This window comes from Malus sylvestris, chromosome 15 (assembly GCF_916048215.2).
Source record: "Malus sylvestris chromosome 15, drMalSylv7.2, whole genome shotgun sequence".
In the NCBI taxonomy this organism is placed as follows: Eukaryota; Viridiplantae; Streptophyta; class Magnoliopsida; order Rosales; family Rosaceae; genus Malus; species Malus sylvestris.
Window position 1 is genome coordinate 42018791 of NC_062274.1, and position 16001 is coordinate 42034791.

The 16001-nt window shown below is 39.9% G+C and overlaps 3 protein-coding genes across 6 annotated transcripts; 1 reads left to right on the forward strand and 2 right to left on the reverse strand.

Moving 5' to 3' along the window:
- Positions 1–6627: 6627 nt before the first annotated feature.
- LOC126604648 (uncharacterized) lies at positions 6628–12198 on the reverse strand. Its single transcript, XM_050271931.1, has 3 exons — positions 12040–12198; positions 11382–11450; positions 6628–7265 (listed from the first exon to the last, which is right to left on the reverse strand). Exons 1-3 carry the CDS (start codon positions 12196–12198, stop codon positions 7071–7073), a joined length of 423 nt encoding a protein of 140 aa, XP_050127888.1. The 3' UTR covers positions 6628–7070.
- Positions 12199–12288: 90 nt separating this feature from the next.
- On the forward strand, positions 12289–14412 carry LOC126604649 (uncharacterized). Of its 4 annotated transcripts, XR_007616704.1 has the most exons (3): positions 12289–12413; positions 12596–12739; positions 13988–14136. XR_007616704.1 is itself a non-coding variant. In XM_050271932.1 (2 exons), exons 1-2 carry the CDS (start codon positions 12316–12318, stop codon positions 14220–14222), a joined length of 333 nt encoding a protein of 110 aa, XP_050127889.1. In that variant the 3' UTR covers positions 14223–14412. The 4 variants fall into 4 exon arrangements, 3 of the variants coding, with proteins under 3 accessions (XP_050127889.1, XP_050127890.1, XP_050127891.1); XM_050271932.1 differs by lacking the exon at positions 12596–12739 and having other exon boundaries at positions 12316–12413; positions 13988–14412; XM_050271933.1 differs by lacking the exon at positions 12289–12413 and having other exon boundaries at positions 12532–12739; positions 13958–14412.
- Positions 14413–14556: 144 nt separating this feature from the next.
- On the reverse strand, positions 14557–15657 carry LOC126604647 (uncharacterized). Its single transcript, XM_050271930.1, has 2 exons — positions 15364–15657; positions 14557–15009 (listed from the first exon to the last, which is right to left on the reverse strand). The coding sequence occupies exons 1-2, from the start codon at positions 15627–15629 to the stop codon at positions 14739–14741; spliced, it is 537 nt and encodes a 178-aa protein (XP_050127887.1). The 5' UTR covers positions 15630–15657; the 3' UTR covers positions 14557–14738.
- Positions 15658–16001: the final 344 nt, after the last annotated feature.

A 16001-nucleotide genomic window follows, 5' to 3' on the forward strand; every position in this document is an offset into this window, starting at 1 on the left:
ACCCGACTAAGTGACTTGGATTTTTCAAGTCTCCAATCGAGAAGTTTTCCCCACTCGGGAAATTAAGGGAACACTACCCAACCTACATGCTCCACTCACAAAGCTTCAACATACAAGCTTCAACAAAAGAAAAATTTAAAGAACTTAGTGAAGAAGGCTTTGGTGTATTTAACACAATACGTTGAAATGAAACAAAGCTTATTTATTGATATCTCTAAGAAGTTACAAATATGTACATATACACGAGTCAAAATAAACAAACAAGAGGGAGCCTTCACAAAGGTTGCTTAGGAGAAGTCTCAGCAGTCGGCAGAGCCCCAGAAAGAGAAGGCACTGGAGGGGGATCATTCGGAGCCTCAGTACTGGACAGCACCCTAGAAGGAGGAGGCATCGGAGGTTGATCATTTGGAGCTTCATTACGCGGTACAGCCCCAGAAGACGAAGGCAATAAATGCCTTTGGAACAAACCCACAAACCTCTGATGATCATGTAAAATCTGACCATCAGATTCCTTCATCTGGTCAAGCTTCCTCTTCATGTTTGTAGCATAGTCATGAGCGAGCCGGTGCAACTGTTTATTCTCATGCTTGAGCCCTCTAATCTCCTGTTTGAGACTCATCACTTCAGCCGCCAATGATTCAACTTGGCGGGTTCGAGCAAATAGACGTTGGGCCATATTAGACACAGAACCTGCACACTGAACACTAAGAGCCAGAGAATCCTTAACAGCCAACTCATTAGACCATTTGGAAAGTAGTCTGTTATCTTTGGGAGTGAGAAGGTTCCTGGCCACCACCGCAGCGGTCATATCATTCTTCATCACGGAATCCCCAACGGTAAGAGGACCAGTAGGGGATAAGAAGGATGGGCGCCATATGTTGTCTGGAGAAGGCGTGGCTGCCTCTTCAACAAGGTTCAAGTCAAAACGACGGTCGAAGGGGCCAGACATTTTCAAAGGTGTTAAAGAGAAAAGAGGTCGGACAAATCAAGATCTTAGAAATGCAAGAAGGGAGCTTCTACTGGTGGAGATTCAAGTGTGCTTTGGAACTTAATACCAGCCTCTATAAAAATCCGCACTCGATGGAGCTTCAGAAATCGAAAAGGCGCCTGCTAAAAAATCGAAAAGGCGTTTGCTTTCTCAAAAGCTGGGCTGCTCAGAGACCACGAGGGCCGATCTCAGGAATCGAAGAGGCGTTTGCTTTCTCAAAAGCTGGGCTGCTCAAAGACCACGAAGGTCGATCACAGAAATCGAAGAGACGTTTGCTTTCTCAAAAGCTGGGCTGCTCAGAGACCACGAGGGCCGATCTCAGAAATCGAAGAGGCACCTGCTTTTTCAGCCTTGTCAGCACCTGTCACATGCACACTCAACTTTGCGGAAATTACGGGCATTCTGTCGAAGATTTCTAGTAAAGTAGAAAGCACGTGAATGTTACTGTTCAATCATTCACTTTCCACACGCAACATCAGCTCACGGGTACCACAGATAACTTTGCCAAAAATCTCTGACAAAGTTTAGACACGTGAAGCTTGCAGCTCCCATTACATCGCTATGACCAAGAAGGGTAAAAGAATAGCAAAGAAACAGCACTAACAAAGTTTAGACACATAAATTTTGAAGGTCTAGCTACCATATTATTACCCACAAGGGTAAAGGAACAGGACCATTGCTGGATAATTGGAAAGTCACTGTGGGTTAACCTCTGTGCTCCGTGGCAAGGTAGACTAGTAAACAGGCCTAACCTTTACTCACATTCGAGAAAACACTTCAAACAAGATTGTTTGCTTCAAGATTGAAAAGACACCGTCCTCCGAATCTCGAGAGCCAGACTCCCAACGTGTTTACTTTCTCAAAAAGCGACGAGACACCGCTCTCCGAATCTCGAGAGCCAGACTCCTAGCAGGATTGCTTTCTTAAAAATCGAAAAGGCACTGTTCTCCGAATCTCGAGAGACAGATCCCCGACAGGATTGCTTGTTCGAAAACCGAAGAGGCACCGCTTTCTCAACTTCGAGAGCCCCTTAGATAAAGCTTGTTTGTAATCCTCACACCGCTTTCTCAACTTCGAGAGCTAGATCTCCTTGGATAAAGCTTATCTGTAATCTTCACACGTAACATCAGCTTTCCAGATACCACAGACCATTTTTTCAAAGTGCTCTGACAGAGTTAAAACACGTGAAGTTGGCAGCTCCCACTACCGTGCTATGACCAAGCAGGGTAAAAGAATAGTATTACTCCTTGTTAGGGAGACTCCTATATATGTCGACCTCCATCCTCAACGGACAGGCAGACCTGCAAAAATGCTCAACCCTTCCTCATATCTGAAAAGGCACTCCCAACGAAGCCTCTCGAAATACTCAGCTTTCTTTCCCCCCGAGAATACCTCTGCAAACAAGCTACACTAGAGCAAGAATATCTCATATCATCAGGGTTAAAATTAAGAGTATCCCATATCATGCTTTTTCCCTGTCTTTTCCTTTGGCCTTGTTCTTACCTGCAAGACAAGGAGAAAGAGAGCAATCATTCAGCACTTGGAATCAAGCTTCCAGTCCGGAACTGACTGCCTGGAACCCCATTGCTCTCGAGTACTCATCTTCAACATCTTATGCTTCCCGAGAAGATACCACATCTGCGTGAGGAACAAATAGGGCAAGTGAGAAGGATACAAGGAAGCATGTGGAGACAAGCGCAACCACGTGCCGATACATCCACTACTTTGTCAACAGCAAAAGTATCCCATATCAGCAGGGTCGAACGTACTCTAGATTTGATGGACTTGTTTTGACCCTCAAATTCTTCAGTCGGCCTTATACACTGGGGGAAACAAGAAAACCCTCCAGCCCAGTTCAAGAATAAGCCTGTGGAAAGTTACTTCTTCAAAAACAAAAGTATCTCATATCACCTTTTCTCCTTTTCTTCTCTTTATCCTTCATGCTACCTGCAAGATAAGGAGAAGGATAACAATCAGCCGGAACTCAAAATCAAACTTCTGATCTGGGACTGATTGCTTGGAGCTCTGATTGCTTACCTTGTTTGTCACCTCTTTCAGCAGATCCCCTAGCTCGGCGACTTGGGGGACTCCTACTACATGGTTTGTATCGCGCTTGACCAAGCCTGAAACTACAAGTAAGCGTCAAGTGAAATTGATACATTACCTTGTGCATCTCCACCAGTTAAAGATACCACCCCTGGAGGGAGGAAGAGTACTTCCAAAGAAGATGCCACATCTACCTATGAGACAGATAAGGCAAGTGAAGACGATACCACACTTCGGTACTTAAAAGTTTCGTGATTACGAGATCATTCTTCCACAATATTTTCTAATGTCATTTGTACTAAATCATTCACTTGTACTCACTAAAGGAGAGCTTGAACCTATATACTGTGTAAACTCTTCACAATTAATGAGAACTCTTTTACTCCGTGGACGTAGCCAATCTGGGTGAACCACGTACATCTTGTGTTTGCTTCCTGTCTCTATCCATTTACATACTTATCCACACTAATGACCGGAGCAATCTAGCGAAGATCACAAACTTAATATTTAAGATGATATTCTTTGGTGTATGCTTTTCGCAAACGATATAGTGTTGATAGATGAAACGCAGGAAGGGGTAAACGCGAAGCTTAACCTTTAGAGAGAAGTGTTGGAATCTAAAGGTCCTCACCTAAGCCGATCAAAGACATAATATATGGAGTGCAAGTTCAGTGCAAACGGAGGCCAAAATGAGTTAGGGGTGAGGATCGGAGGTCAGGAAATACCAAAGAGCGACCGTTTCGCTACCTAGGATCTATCTTGCAAAAGAACGAAGAATTTGATGGAGATCTCATCCATAGAATACAAGCTGGATGGATGAAGTGGAAGAGTCCATCCGGTGTGTTGTGTGACCGTCGTAGGCCACTGAAGCTCAAGGGAAAATTTTATAGGACGGCAATAAGGCCGGCAATGCTGTATGGCATAGAATGTTGGGCGGTGAAGCATCAACACGTAGGTGTAGTGGAGATGAGGATGCTTCGTTGGATGTGTGGGCACACGAGAAAGGATAAGATTAGGAATGAGGATATCCGAAGTAAAGTAGGAGTAGCCGAAATTGAAGGAAATAGGAGAGAAAATCGGTTACGGTGGTTTGGACATGTGCAAAGAAGGCCTACTGACGCTCCGGTTCGAAGATGTGACCACGGGACAGAGGTTCAGGGCCGAAGGGGTAGAGGAAGACCTAGGAAAACTTTGGAAGAGACCCTAAGAAAAGACTTAGAGTACTTGGATCTAACGGAGGACATGACACAAAACCGAGCGCAATGGCGTTCTAGGATTCATATAGCCGACCCCACTTAGTGGGAAAAGGCTTTGTTGTTGTTGTTGTTGTTGTGTGTCTTAGGTCTGATTGATTATATGATAATTTATTAAATTAATGAGGCAGTCAGTTTGAGACTCTGTATGGCCTGACATGTAAGCCATGTTTGCACCACAATGACAAAGAAAAACTCATCAATTTTGCGGATGATTTGACGTTCAAAGATACATAACGTGTAAATCGATACAATCTCAAAACCTTAGGGTGCAATGTGAGAATTGAAACCTCATGGCCCATTTTCAAAAGTACAATGCTATTTCAACACCCAATTTTACCTCTCATACTCTTATTAATTTTTGGCTATTGATCATCTTCAATTCAATCAATCCGAAGTAAAAATGGGTGTATAGATAACACTACCCCTATCAAAATCACCTCAAACTTCAAGGGGCTGTTTGATAACTGTTTTGCTTTCTATTTTTATTATATTTTTTGTGAGTGAGACATGGGAATATCACGTGGCAAGAAAATAAGGGATGATAAAGGGGTGGCAAGACGGAATGGAAAATGAATGAAAATAAAATTTTGAAAGTGAAAACAACTTATAATAGTTTTTGGTTTTAATTTTCATTTTGTGTACCTTTCCTTATACATTTCTTCTACACTCTCTATCCCTCATTTTCCATGTTGATGACTAAAATTGGTTCAACAAGGTGACGTCTCGTGATTGAGGACAAACAATTCTTCCAAACTAGCTCGACGCAACCAAGGAGGACGTCATCTAGAGCTCTACGAAGAGCTATTGGGAGAACACTGGTGTGGTGTCGTTCAAAAGCCCTCTAAGGCTTAGAAGTGCACACTTTGGAGGAGGGGCAGTGAGGTCTTGATATAATGGTGTTAGATGACCTAATTCATTTAGGAGTAGAATCGCAAAACGATCTTATTTGATCCTTAACTGATACTCAAGATTTGGCGATGATCTTATCGATACAAATATCCAACTCATTTAGGACTAGGATTCTCTTTAGCAATCTCCAAGTGACTTGGAGTCTGCTCTAAGTTAACCCCAACTCTTACCTTTTAGACAGTATCAAATATACTCGTTCAAAAAAAAAAAAAATAATAATAATAATAATAGTATCAAATATGGATCGAGTTAAAATGTGCTTCTTTCACACTGAGGCCCAAATTTATTATCAAATGATCCCCATGCGTCCAATTTGTCAACGTAAACATTTAAGTGGCTCGCCTGCCCACGCATGGGTTGTGCATTACCCATATTGATAGTGTATTAACGTCGTATTTTCACCATACTGATAATAATAAAAACTGTGTTGTCATTATACTGTTAATATAGTGGGAATATATTGTCCATACGAGATATGTGCGCAAAACCTATGTGCACAGGATAGAATTCCTTTTCTTTCTTTCTGATTTGAAGTGGGTTGGAACACACGCTGGTCACCCTTGGGTCTCGTTGGCAAAGGAGTATTGAAACGAAAATGTATTTAAGAATCTGTTGAATTGAAGAGGTTGGTAAATTGAGAAGTGTTTTGAACCAGACTTGTAGGACTAAATTGAACTGCACTTGGGTTTTGTTGTGTTATGGGTTGCTAAGGATATGGGTTTCAAACTTTATAACCTGGTAGAGTTATGAATCTGTTCAAAATTTCCTAGTGGATTTTTCAGGCCACTTCGTAATATAGTTTAGAGTGATGAGCCTTGCTGACCTACGCATGTTTTTAACGTGTACACGTTTGAGATTTAACTAAATCTCAACTAGTTAGATCCCAACCCATTCAGTCCTGAAGAAAAATGCACGGGAGAGAATTTCCACCAAAGTGATTATATATGGAAACCACAAAATCAACTCTTTTTTTGGTCGAAAATTCTAAATTCATCTCTGCACACTTGAGATTCAAGCATTTCAAAAGCTACACTTATATACAAAGTCACTCAAATGGAGATCAATAAAGTTAAACCGTTCTTTTTTTTTTTCACAATAAGAACAAAAATTTGAGGAACTAGAGCAAAAATGGATGTTGTATTTACAAAAACTGACGTCGGAGGACAATCTTTTAGTGTCCATAGAATCCTCTATGGTCTAGTATTGCGCTGCAACCATATATGGAGCAGAAAACGACTCTATGCTAGTCAACGATTTCTCACACAAGAAACTTACGATCTACAGATTTCTAAACAATATTCATCTCAGCAATGATGTCCCAGCTTCAGATCCGTCAACGAAGCTTGCAATCATTTAATTGAAAATATAGCCAAAGCAATAAGACTGTCGATGCTATATTCTAAGAGAGAGCTTTTTGGCCACAGTTAGTAAACAAGAATGCAAGAACCAATAACTACCAAAATGAGAATATCAAGACAGATTTTTACAACATTGTCGATTCACAAATAATATCAACCAAATAGGAATAAAACGAGAAGTTTTCTATGCCAGTGAGGTGATGACCTCTGTGTTGGAATATATCTTAAAACCGTAGAAACCAAAACTCTCAGTTTGACGAGGCATCTCAGGAAATAAGCAAGAGATAGATTTGTTCTATCCATACAAGATGGATAATTGATAGTTACATCTCCCTTTTGCATCAGACAGGTTCGCTTTCTTACTCCTATTGTATGATACATTTTGTTGTGAAAATGAAGAAAAGCAAAGGAAAAGACTTTTTTAACAGCAAACACCGCAGTTTCTAAGGCTTAGTATTTTCACATTTTTTCCCTTGATCGAATTAACTAACCTGGCTCTCGACAAGACATGGATCATTTGGCATTTTGATTGCCAATAAGTGGTCCTTCCTTTTTGTTTAGTGAACCATGAACGACCCTTGCTGCTGATATGGCAGAATCTGCCCTCTTGATAACTCCCTCAAGCTCTCCAACCTTCTCCGACATTGACATGACATTTGAGTTTGTTGACTGAACTAACTTGTTTGCAGTTTCCAAAGCACTGCATAACTGGAATAATTAAAAGATAAAAACTTCAGAATCTACACCATATTACGAGTCACAACAATTGTTTACACCATAACACAGAAAAGTCCCATAATCTATAAATCTAAATATCAATGGTAACATTATGTTGTTGAACAAAGAACAAAATTATATGGTGTCCAAACTTTTTTTTGGTTATAATTTTGTCCTATCTTTTTGTCCAGGCAAGTTTTGGGACTTTCTGTGACTAATATGGTGTCACATCTTGGTGCTTAAGCTTCTGCAGCTGCATTTGATCCAAGTTACATGTTTCCTTTCAATTTGGAGTGCTTGTTCTTAGTTTGTAATGTAGGGCTGAGATTAAAACAAAGCTAATAGGCTACATGTGTGCCACATGTCATAACAACTCACTTATAGGTGAGCATGTGTTGTTCAAGTGAGTGTGAGAGTTGGATGAGTGAGTGCGCCTCCATCGGCTGTTACTCACCTCCATTTCCATTTCTATATGCATCAATTCAGTTACACCTAAATCGAATCCAAGGAGCTACAACTCCGAGTTTCTCGCATCTCCATTCTTTCATGCTCTCCGAGCAGAGATCATCATCTTATTAATTTTCTGCTTGAATAAAGTTGCTCTGATATCTCTATTACCACACACAGAGATCATAAACACTAAACATGGCCTCAAAGCCAAGTTCGTCGCTTTAATTTGGGCATGAATCTGTGATTTCTGTGTTCTTCAGCGAATCACTTTCATCGGGCTTCATTGCTGTAGAATCGTGCTTTGAAAGCCTGTGAAAATCGAAGCTCCGAGTCTAATATGGCTGATTAACGAGTTCTGAGCTTCGCACTCCAGTTTTCAATGGTGAAAACTATGAATTCTGGAGAATCAGAATGCAATCCATTCTCAAGTCTCATGGACTTTGGGAGCTTGTAGAAAATGGGTTTACTATCCCAGAATCATCTGAAGAGAGTGATTACACACTTGAAGCAGGAATTGCACACTTGAATGTCTTTGGTTCAATATGCTATGTTCATGTTCCATTAAATCTGAGACACAAGCTTGAGTGTAACAATCACAAGTTCATTTTTGTGGGATATGGCACCAGTGAAAAAGGATTCAGGGTCTTTGATCCTATCACTACGAAGATTATCCTATCCAGGGATGTGGTATTTGATGAGAATGGTAGCTGGAAATGGGAAGCAAGCTCTAAGAAGTATTTCAGTGTACCAACCACTACTGGTAATGCAGAAATTGAACCAGTTCCAACTCAGAAGAACAAGAAGAGTTAGTATCTTCTACGATTGCTCCTACCACTCCACAGGAATAATTGAGTTCAAACATTGATTGTCCAAGTTCACAGGGGGACTTGAGTCTATCACAGAGCTATGACTTCACTCCAAAGAAGTGGAGAGCCCTGGATGAAGTTATGGCTCAGTGCAATGTATGCATTTAAAACCTGAGAATTATGAAGAGGCAGCTCAGGATGATTCTTGGAAGAAGGCTATGCAAGCTGAGCTAGATATGATTGAAAAGAACCATACATGGATGCTGGTTGATAGGCCTTCTAGCAAACCTGTCATATGTTGAACCAAGATGGGACAATACAAAAGAACAAAGCCAGATTGGTTGCAAAGCCAGATATTGACTTTAATGAAACCTGTGCACCAGTTGCTAGGCTAGACACCATAAGAACACTGATAGCTCTTGCAGCTCAAAAGGACTGGCAGCTATTTCAGTTGGATGTAAAGTCTGCTTTTCTTAATGGTGTACTCAAGAAGGAGATTTATGTCGATCAACCTCAAGGATTTGTCATTCAAGGCAAGGAGGATTAAGTGTACAAGCTGAATACAGCATTATATGGCCTTAAGCAAGCTCCAAGAGCTTGGTATGATGAAATTGATTCCTATTTTACATAGGCTGGTTTTCAAAAGAGTCCAAGTGAAGCCACCTTATACACAAAGGTTGAAAACTCAAGAATTCTCATTGTTTCTCTACATGTTGATGATATTGTGTACTCTGGAAGTAGTGTCACAATGCTTGAGGAGTTCAAAAATGACATGATGCAGCATTATGAGATGACATTTGGCATTGCTGCACCATTTCCTTGGTATGGGAGTTATACAAACAAAGAAGAAAATCTTCATTCATCAGAAGAAGTATGCAATGAAGCTGTTGGAGAAATTTGGCCTAAAGGACTATAAATCTGTGGGAACACCACTTGCAGCACATGACAGGCTATGCAAGAATGATGGAAGTGAGGCTGCACATGAGTCTGAACATAGAAAATTGGTACGAAGTTTGTTGTACCTTAGTGCCACTAGACCAGACATTATGTTTGGTGCTAGTCTCTTGGCAAGATTAATGCATAATCCAACTAAGAAACATATGGGAACAGAAAAAAGGGTATTGAGATACATTCAAGGTACTTTGGATTTTAGCATTGAGTATGTGAAGGGAAAATCAGCTCTTTTTATGGGATATTGTGATAGTGATTGGGCTAGCAGTGAGGATGATATGAGAAACACCTTAGGGTATGCCTTCAATCTGGGATCATGTGTGTTTTCTTGGGCTTCAATCAAGCAAAAAACAGTGGCATTATCCACTACAGAGGTTGAATATGTGAGTGCAGCTGAAGCAACTTCACAAGCCAAGTAGCTGAGATTTGTTCTAGTCTAGAAGACTTTGGGGAAGAACAAGTGGAGCCTACATTGCTAATGTGATAAGAATACATTATTTCACCAGAAAACAAGGCACATCAGTAGGAAATTTCACTTCATCAGGGAGGCAATCCAAGAGAAGGAAATTGAGCTTGTTTACTGCAAATCCGAGGAACAAATGGCCGATATCTTGACCAAGGCACTGCCAAAGGAGAAGTTCAACTATTTTAGAGAAATGTTGGAGTCAAATCAGCAGCCAGCTTAGAAGGGAGTGTTGGTGCTTAAGCTTCCGCAACTGCATTTGATCCAAGTTACATGTTTCCTTTCAATTTTGAGTGTTTGTTCTTAGTTTGTAATGTAGGGCTGAGATTAAAACAAAGGTAATAGGCTACATGTGTGCCACATGTCATAACAACTCACTTATAGTTGATCATGTGTTGTGCACGCGAGTGTGTGAGTTGGATGAGTGAGTGCCCCTCCAACGGCTATAACTCACCTCCATTTCCATTTCTGTAAGCATGGACTCAGTTACACCTAAATCGAATCCAAGGAGCTACGACTCCGAGTTTCTCGCATCTCCATTCTTTCATGCTCTTCGAGCAGAGATCATCATCTCATTGATTTTCTGCTTGAACAAAATTGCTCTGATACCTCTATTACCACACACAGAGATCATAAACACTAACATCACAGACTCAGTCACAGTGATGTCAAATGCATTAGGGGGAGTTTATTTCTTTAAGTATTTTTCCAACCATGCATATAGAAATCATATAGGGACATAGTTACGTGAAAATCTTATAGGGAATATTTACGTAGTTATGTGAAAATATAAACTGGGTTATATATTATTTTGTTATGTTTTGATATCATTTGTCTCGTAAGTTATGAGATATGAGACTATTCTCTCTATATACCTATTTATGTGAGTGCTAATTGACCAATTGTAATGCAATTCATCGTGCCAAAAGGAATATAAAATTGCTTGAGTATAATGATCTACATTCCACAACCTACAAGACACTAATTTCCCAAAATAATGAACAAAGAATAATCTACAATTAAAATCATGTGAATGTCCCCCCCCCCCCCCCCCAAAAAAAAAAAAAAAAAACACATCTACATTCTACAACCTAAAGACACTAATTTCCCATTTAAAATCATGTGAAAAAACACACATCTACATTCTACAACCTACAAGACACTAATTTCCCAAAATAATGAACAAAGAATAATCTACAATTAAAATCATGTGAATGTTCCACCCCCAAAAACAAAAAACACACACGCACACATCCGAGCCCAAAAAATAAAATGTTTACCATGCAAGAAAAAGTATCTAAATGTTAGATAGCATACTAGGCGCTGCACAAATTATGGAGAAGAAACAATGGCGCGGTAAGAAGAAGTGGAACATTAATCATCCTAGCAGAATCTATAGATATGTCATTCATACATTCTGATAAGATCATTCATCACCTTCAAAGTAAGAGCTGCCCATGAATGATCTGTACCGTCAAGCGCCTCATTCAGCTGCTCATAGTTCTCCTAAAACGAAGATAGTATATAGAGTAAGGAACACCCCCATACAACAATAAGAGAATGCAATTGCAAAACTACGTTATTAGACACTGAAACCTTTTCTTTCAGAACAGCAGTTCAGCAAAACTTTATTAACAAGATCTGAAGATCATATACACAAGGCATATTACAAAAGGAACCAGGTTTACCCATGATCTCTAAAGTCTAAGGGTCTGTTTGGGACCACTTCTGAAAAGGCTAAAAGTATATTAGGACTAAAAGCGTTTCTGACTACATTTCGCACTAAAACATAAAAGTTCTTTGGGTCATAGAAGCACTTTGACTTTTAATAAAAATTTCAATGTAATTCTAATAAAAGCACTTCTAGCAAGAGCGTTTATGAGCGGAAGTGTTTCTTACATAAGCAAATTCCACATAAAAGTTGTTTACTTTTGTCCATCTTTGATCTTCCTATCAAAAAGGATTCTACAACCGAAAAATCCACCTAATGGGTTTTCGGTTTTCCAAACAAAAATGTGGAAAACCCACCGAATTGTTCTTGCAATTCACAAAAAGCGAATCAAAAAAGCAAATGAGATTGTGAAAAAAGGAAAACCTGGAACAACTTGGTGAGGTCCAAGCTCTGATCGGAGCTGGAAACAAAAGAAGACGAAGAGGTCTCAGGTTGTTGCGGTGGCGGCGAAGCATCTGATTCCCCCACGTCGCTCAGCAGATCGCCTATGCATAGAAGAGGACCTCCCGCACCTCTCATCATCTCTCTCCTCGTTCCCCTGTAAGAGAGTCTGAAACTCCTTTATACCAGTTGGGCCGGGATTTGGGCTTTTTCCCGACCCCCCCTCCGCCCCCAAATTCCACCCGGCCCATGTAAGCTATGACCCGAATCAGGCTCAGGGGGCACAAAATCAAAGTTTTGATCTTTGAGGAGGATTGTGATGAAATCTTCAACTTCTCGGCCGTGTGTCTGATCAGGTGAGCTTCATTTGCCTTGCATTTCAATGGGTACTTTTTTAATTTTCCAAATTCAATTGCTTTTTGTTCATTCCTCTCGGTTTTGTTTATGCATTTCAATGGGATTTTTGAGTTTCTTTAGGGTATTTGGTGATTAACCATAATCCAACATTTTGAAATTTGCTTCTCGTGTATTGGAGTAGTAAAATGTCGCTTTGTCGAAACTGACTGGAGAGTGGAATAGGATTGAAGTGGATTGCTACTCGTAAGCACAGGTGTAGCTAAAACCGGAGAGAGATGGGAAGCCAAGAGACTGTAAAGCAGCTTGAGGACTGCTCAGTTGCCAAGTCAGTTTAATCCTTCCTTTCTGTGACTTTTGTAGTTTTACATTATTATTTCTACTTTTGCTTTCAATTTTTGTGTAGCTAAAACCAGAGAAAGATGGTTTTCAATTTTTGTGGTTCTTCGAAATTCACCCATATATGGAGATATTAGTAGTGGATTAGGGATGTATCATGTCCATGATGAGTGGTATTGTATTGGCAGTGACGGGGTATCTAGTTGGATTGGATGTGTTGAACAATTATGCGATTAGCTAAGATTTAAGAAGAAGCCTCTCTACCTGTTTTGAGCATACTTGATCTTTTTTGAGCTTTGTATTCGCATATTTAACCGTTTCTTCAGCTCCAGACCTAGAAGGAAAACCATTTCTTCAGTTCTTGAGGGTGCCACTTGTTTTCTAGTGAAATTTAACTTCTAGTTCTAGATCACCAATCATGATTCAGTTTAACATATTGGAAGCTTCTCTTTGGGATTCAGTTTAACATATTGGAAGCTTCTCTTTGGAAATTTTTGTGAGTAATCGTTTTCTGAAGCTTTCATCAACGGATTTATTGCGTTGGAAGGTTCTGCTTGTTGCACATCTCCATAGATGTTCTATTATTTTGATCCAAAAGTTTTTCTTTGTTGTTCAGATACTCTTAAGTTGTGCATATCTTGGACAGTTTAACCAATATAATTTTATGCATATTGAATATCAAACAAATTGATATTAACAAATCCTCATAGAGCTAGGAGATCACCAATTTCGTGTTGAACTTTAAGATTTTGTTATAAACCAGGATACTTGTACATTTGACTATAGTGACTTCTAGCTATCATGGAGAATTTAGACCTGTCTACTAAAACTTGTACAAGTAATTCGAGCATGTTTTTGCTCCCGTCAGTATTAGTTATTGACTCATTGGACTCCATACACAGTTTCTCTGATGTTTTCTTCCACAGTTTTATGGTTCGCAATCCTGCAGAGGTTTCTACTCAGTTCAATTGTTTTAATTGTCTCATTGACCCATGCCGTTACACGAAAGAGAAAAATTATGTGTTTATCAGAAAAATCATAAATAAAATTTCTGGAATATTAGTTTATTAATACATTCCGAATATCATCTGGCTAAACCAGCAATACATCACTCAACTTCATTAGAGCATGGCAAATTTCACTTTATCGTTGATACAGTCTTTCCCATTTAAGTTTATTCTGATTTATGTGCTAGCTTAAAGTGTAGTTGTATGATGCTGTGCATGGCTATCTGCAGCGCAATGGGCACTTGGGTTTTCTCTGTAGCAGGGGCTTTGTTAGCGATTCCAGTGGGGATAAAAAGGAAATCTTTAGCGCCGCTTGTGTTCTTCGGCACAACAGGTACCATGCTTGATATTATAATGGGAATCACTCAGTGTGAAAGAGAACATGCAGAATGCCAAGCGAAGCTATTAGAAGCCCAGAAATCTGCAACTGATGCTTCATTTGCTGAGACTGGGGCGGAATCATAGTCTTGACTCTTAAGCATATGGATCATATGCCCGTGTTTGGCTGCTGTCAGTTTTCTCTTCAAATTTCTTTACTGTAAAAGCTTAATAGTCGAACCTGTTGAATGACCCCTTTGCTTGAATTATGCCTTCCCTTTTTCATGGGTTAATAATCACACGAAATTTGTTAATGACATAACGTCAATTTAATCTCCCTCGCATGGCACAATTCCATGAGTTCATTCGAAGCAGAGAATTCTAATTCCTCTGTTTTTATTTATCTTGGAAATACCTGTATGAAAATTACTTTAAAGTTGTTCAGCAGCAAATGTTGTGACTTATAATATACGATGTATAATTACAAAGAGAAACTCTTAATTCTTGATAAACAATACATAGTTTGAAGATTATTTGGTTTTGAAGCATGGCAACTGCACAGAAACCATTTCAAACCTCCCATTTGCCTTGTCTAAACAAAAACGGCATTTGCATTGACTTCGAATTTCAAAGGGTTGTTCTTTCCTTGCTGCAGCATTGTTTTCAGCAGTGTTTCCCCTTTGATTCCAAGCTCTTCTTGTCTCTGTCTGCTGAATAAGAAACCACAACACCTCCCTCAGCCGCTTTAGGTTGCCAGGCCGCTTTGGCATTTAGACTAGTATGTGTCGGAACATCTTTCGAATCAACTTTTCCGGCTTGCTTTTTCCCCTTATAGTACGAACACTCTTTCAGCCCTGATGTTCCCGAACAAGAGCTCTGCGGCCTTGTTTCTGACCAGGAACGGTGCATAATCCGCTTTGTCCCACACATATAACTGCAGTCAGAAGAACAACCGTGTTTAACATGTATATAATAAACAAGAACTCAGAAAGCAATCAGATTGGAACAAATCATGGGGGAATAGTTGGCATAAACTAAATTCGAACAGCACGAAAGTTGATCAGTGGGAAAACAAAGTCATAACATAAAGACCCTGTATATGGAGCTTATGGCATGAAGGTGGTTCAAGCTTTCTGAACAATAAAGCGCAACTGCATTATGCTTAAACACGTTCTCACTGCAACAACAAGGCACCAAAACATTTTCCATCGACATAAATTCCGTACTCATAACTACCTTGCAACGCAAACAAAGCATAATACAATATGTCTGATCTTTGATCACATACCTTTCGAGCTCCAATGGGGAACCACAAAGCTGGCAGCCTGTGCAAATGAGATCTCTCGCCACACCGCCATCACCGGCTTTATACAGTTTCCTACTAATAAACATGTCTTCCTTGTTAAACGACTCACATTGATCATGAGATATTGAGTTGAAGGGCAGAAAAATTTCAGCAACAGGCGCGTAAAAAAAGGCCTTGCAAGAATTGGTTAGTGTTGCAAAAGTGAAAAGCATGTCCATGGAGATCTTGAGTTCCTCTTCTTCACCCATTCTACTACCCTTTTCAGTTTCTCGAGAGTTTTCCTCCTGCAGTTGACATCCATGGAGATCTTGAGTTCCTCTTCTTCACCCATTCTACTACCCTTTTCAGTTTCTCGAGAGTTTTCCTCCTGCAGTTGACATCCATGGAGATCTTGAGTTCCTCTTCTTCACCCATTCTACTACCCTTTTCAATTTCTCCTTTTTTGCTACACCAACTCCACGTAATATCTTTTATCCCGGTTGACAGTGTGACAATTGTTTCGGAGAGCTACTAGACCCACCTCATTGTCTTATTTTCCGACCCACATTATAATTTCACCCACCACATAAACTTAAAAAATTAAAATGTTATTTCCCCACCCACTATTATTCCCAAAATAA

Bases quoted from the DNA above. Each gene is read 5' to 3' on its own strand.
- LOC126604649 (XM_050271932.1), top strand. From the start codon at position 12,316: ATGACCCGAATCAGGCTCAGGGGGCACAAAATCAAAGTTTTGATCTTT. The intron at 12,414-13,987 runs GTGAGCTTCATT...GGCTATCTGCAG, and splicing joins TCGGCCGTGTGTCTGATCAG to CGCAATGGGCACTTGGGTTT.
- LOC126604647 (XM_050271930.1), bottom strand. From the start codon at position 15,629: ATGGGTGAAGAAGAGGAACTCAAGATCTCCATGGACATGCTTTTCACT. The intron at 15,010-15,363 runs GTATGTGATCAA...TTCTGACTGCAG, and splicing joins TCCCCATTGGAGCTCGAAAG to TTATATGTGTGGGACAAAGC.
- LOC126604648 (XM_050271931.1), bottom strand. From the start codon at position 12,198: ATGATGAGAGGTGCGGGAGGTCCTCTTCTATGCATAGGCGATCTGCTG. The intron at 11,451-12,039 runs GTTTTCCTTTTT...TCTTCGTTTTAG, and splicing joins ACCTCACCAAGTTGTTCCAG to GAGAACTATGAGCAGCTGAA. The intron at 7,266-11,381 runs GTGATGAATGAT...TAATTATTCCAG, and splicing joins GGGCAGCTCTTACTTTGAAG to TTATGCAGTGCTTTGGAAAC.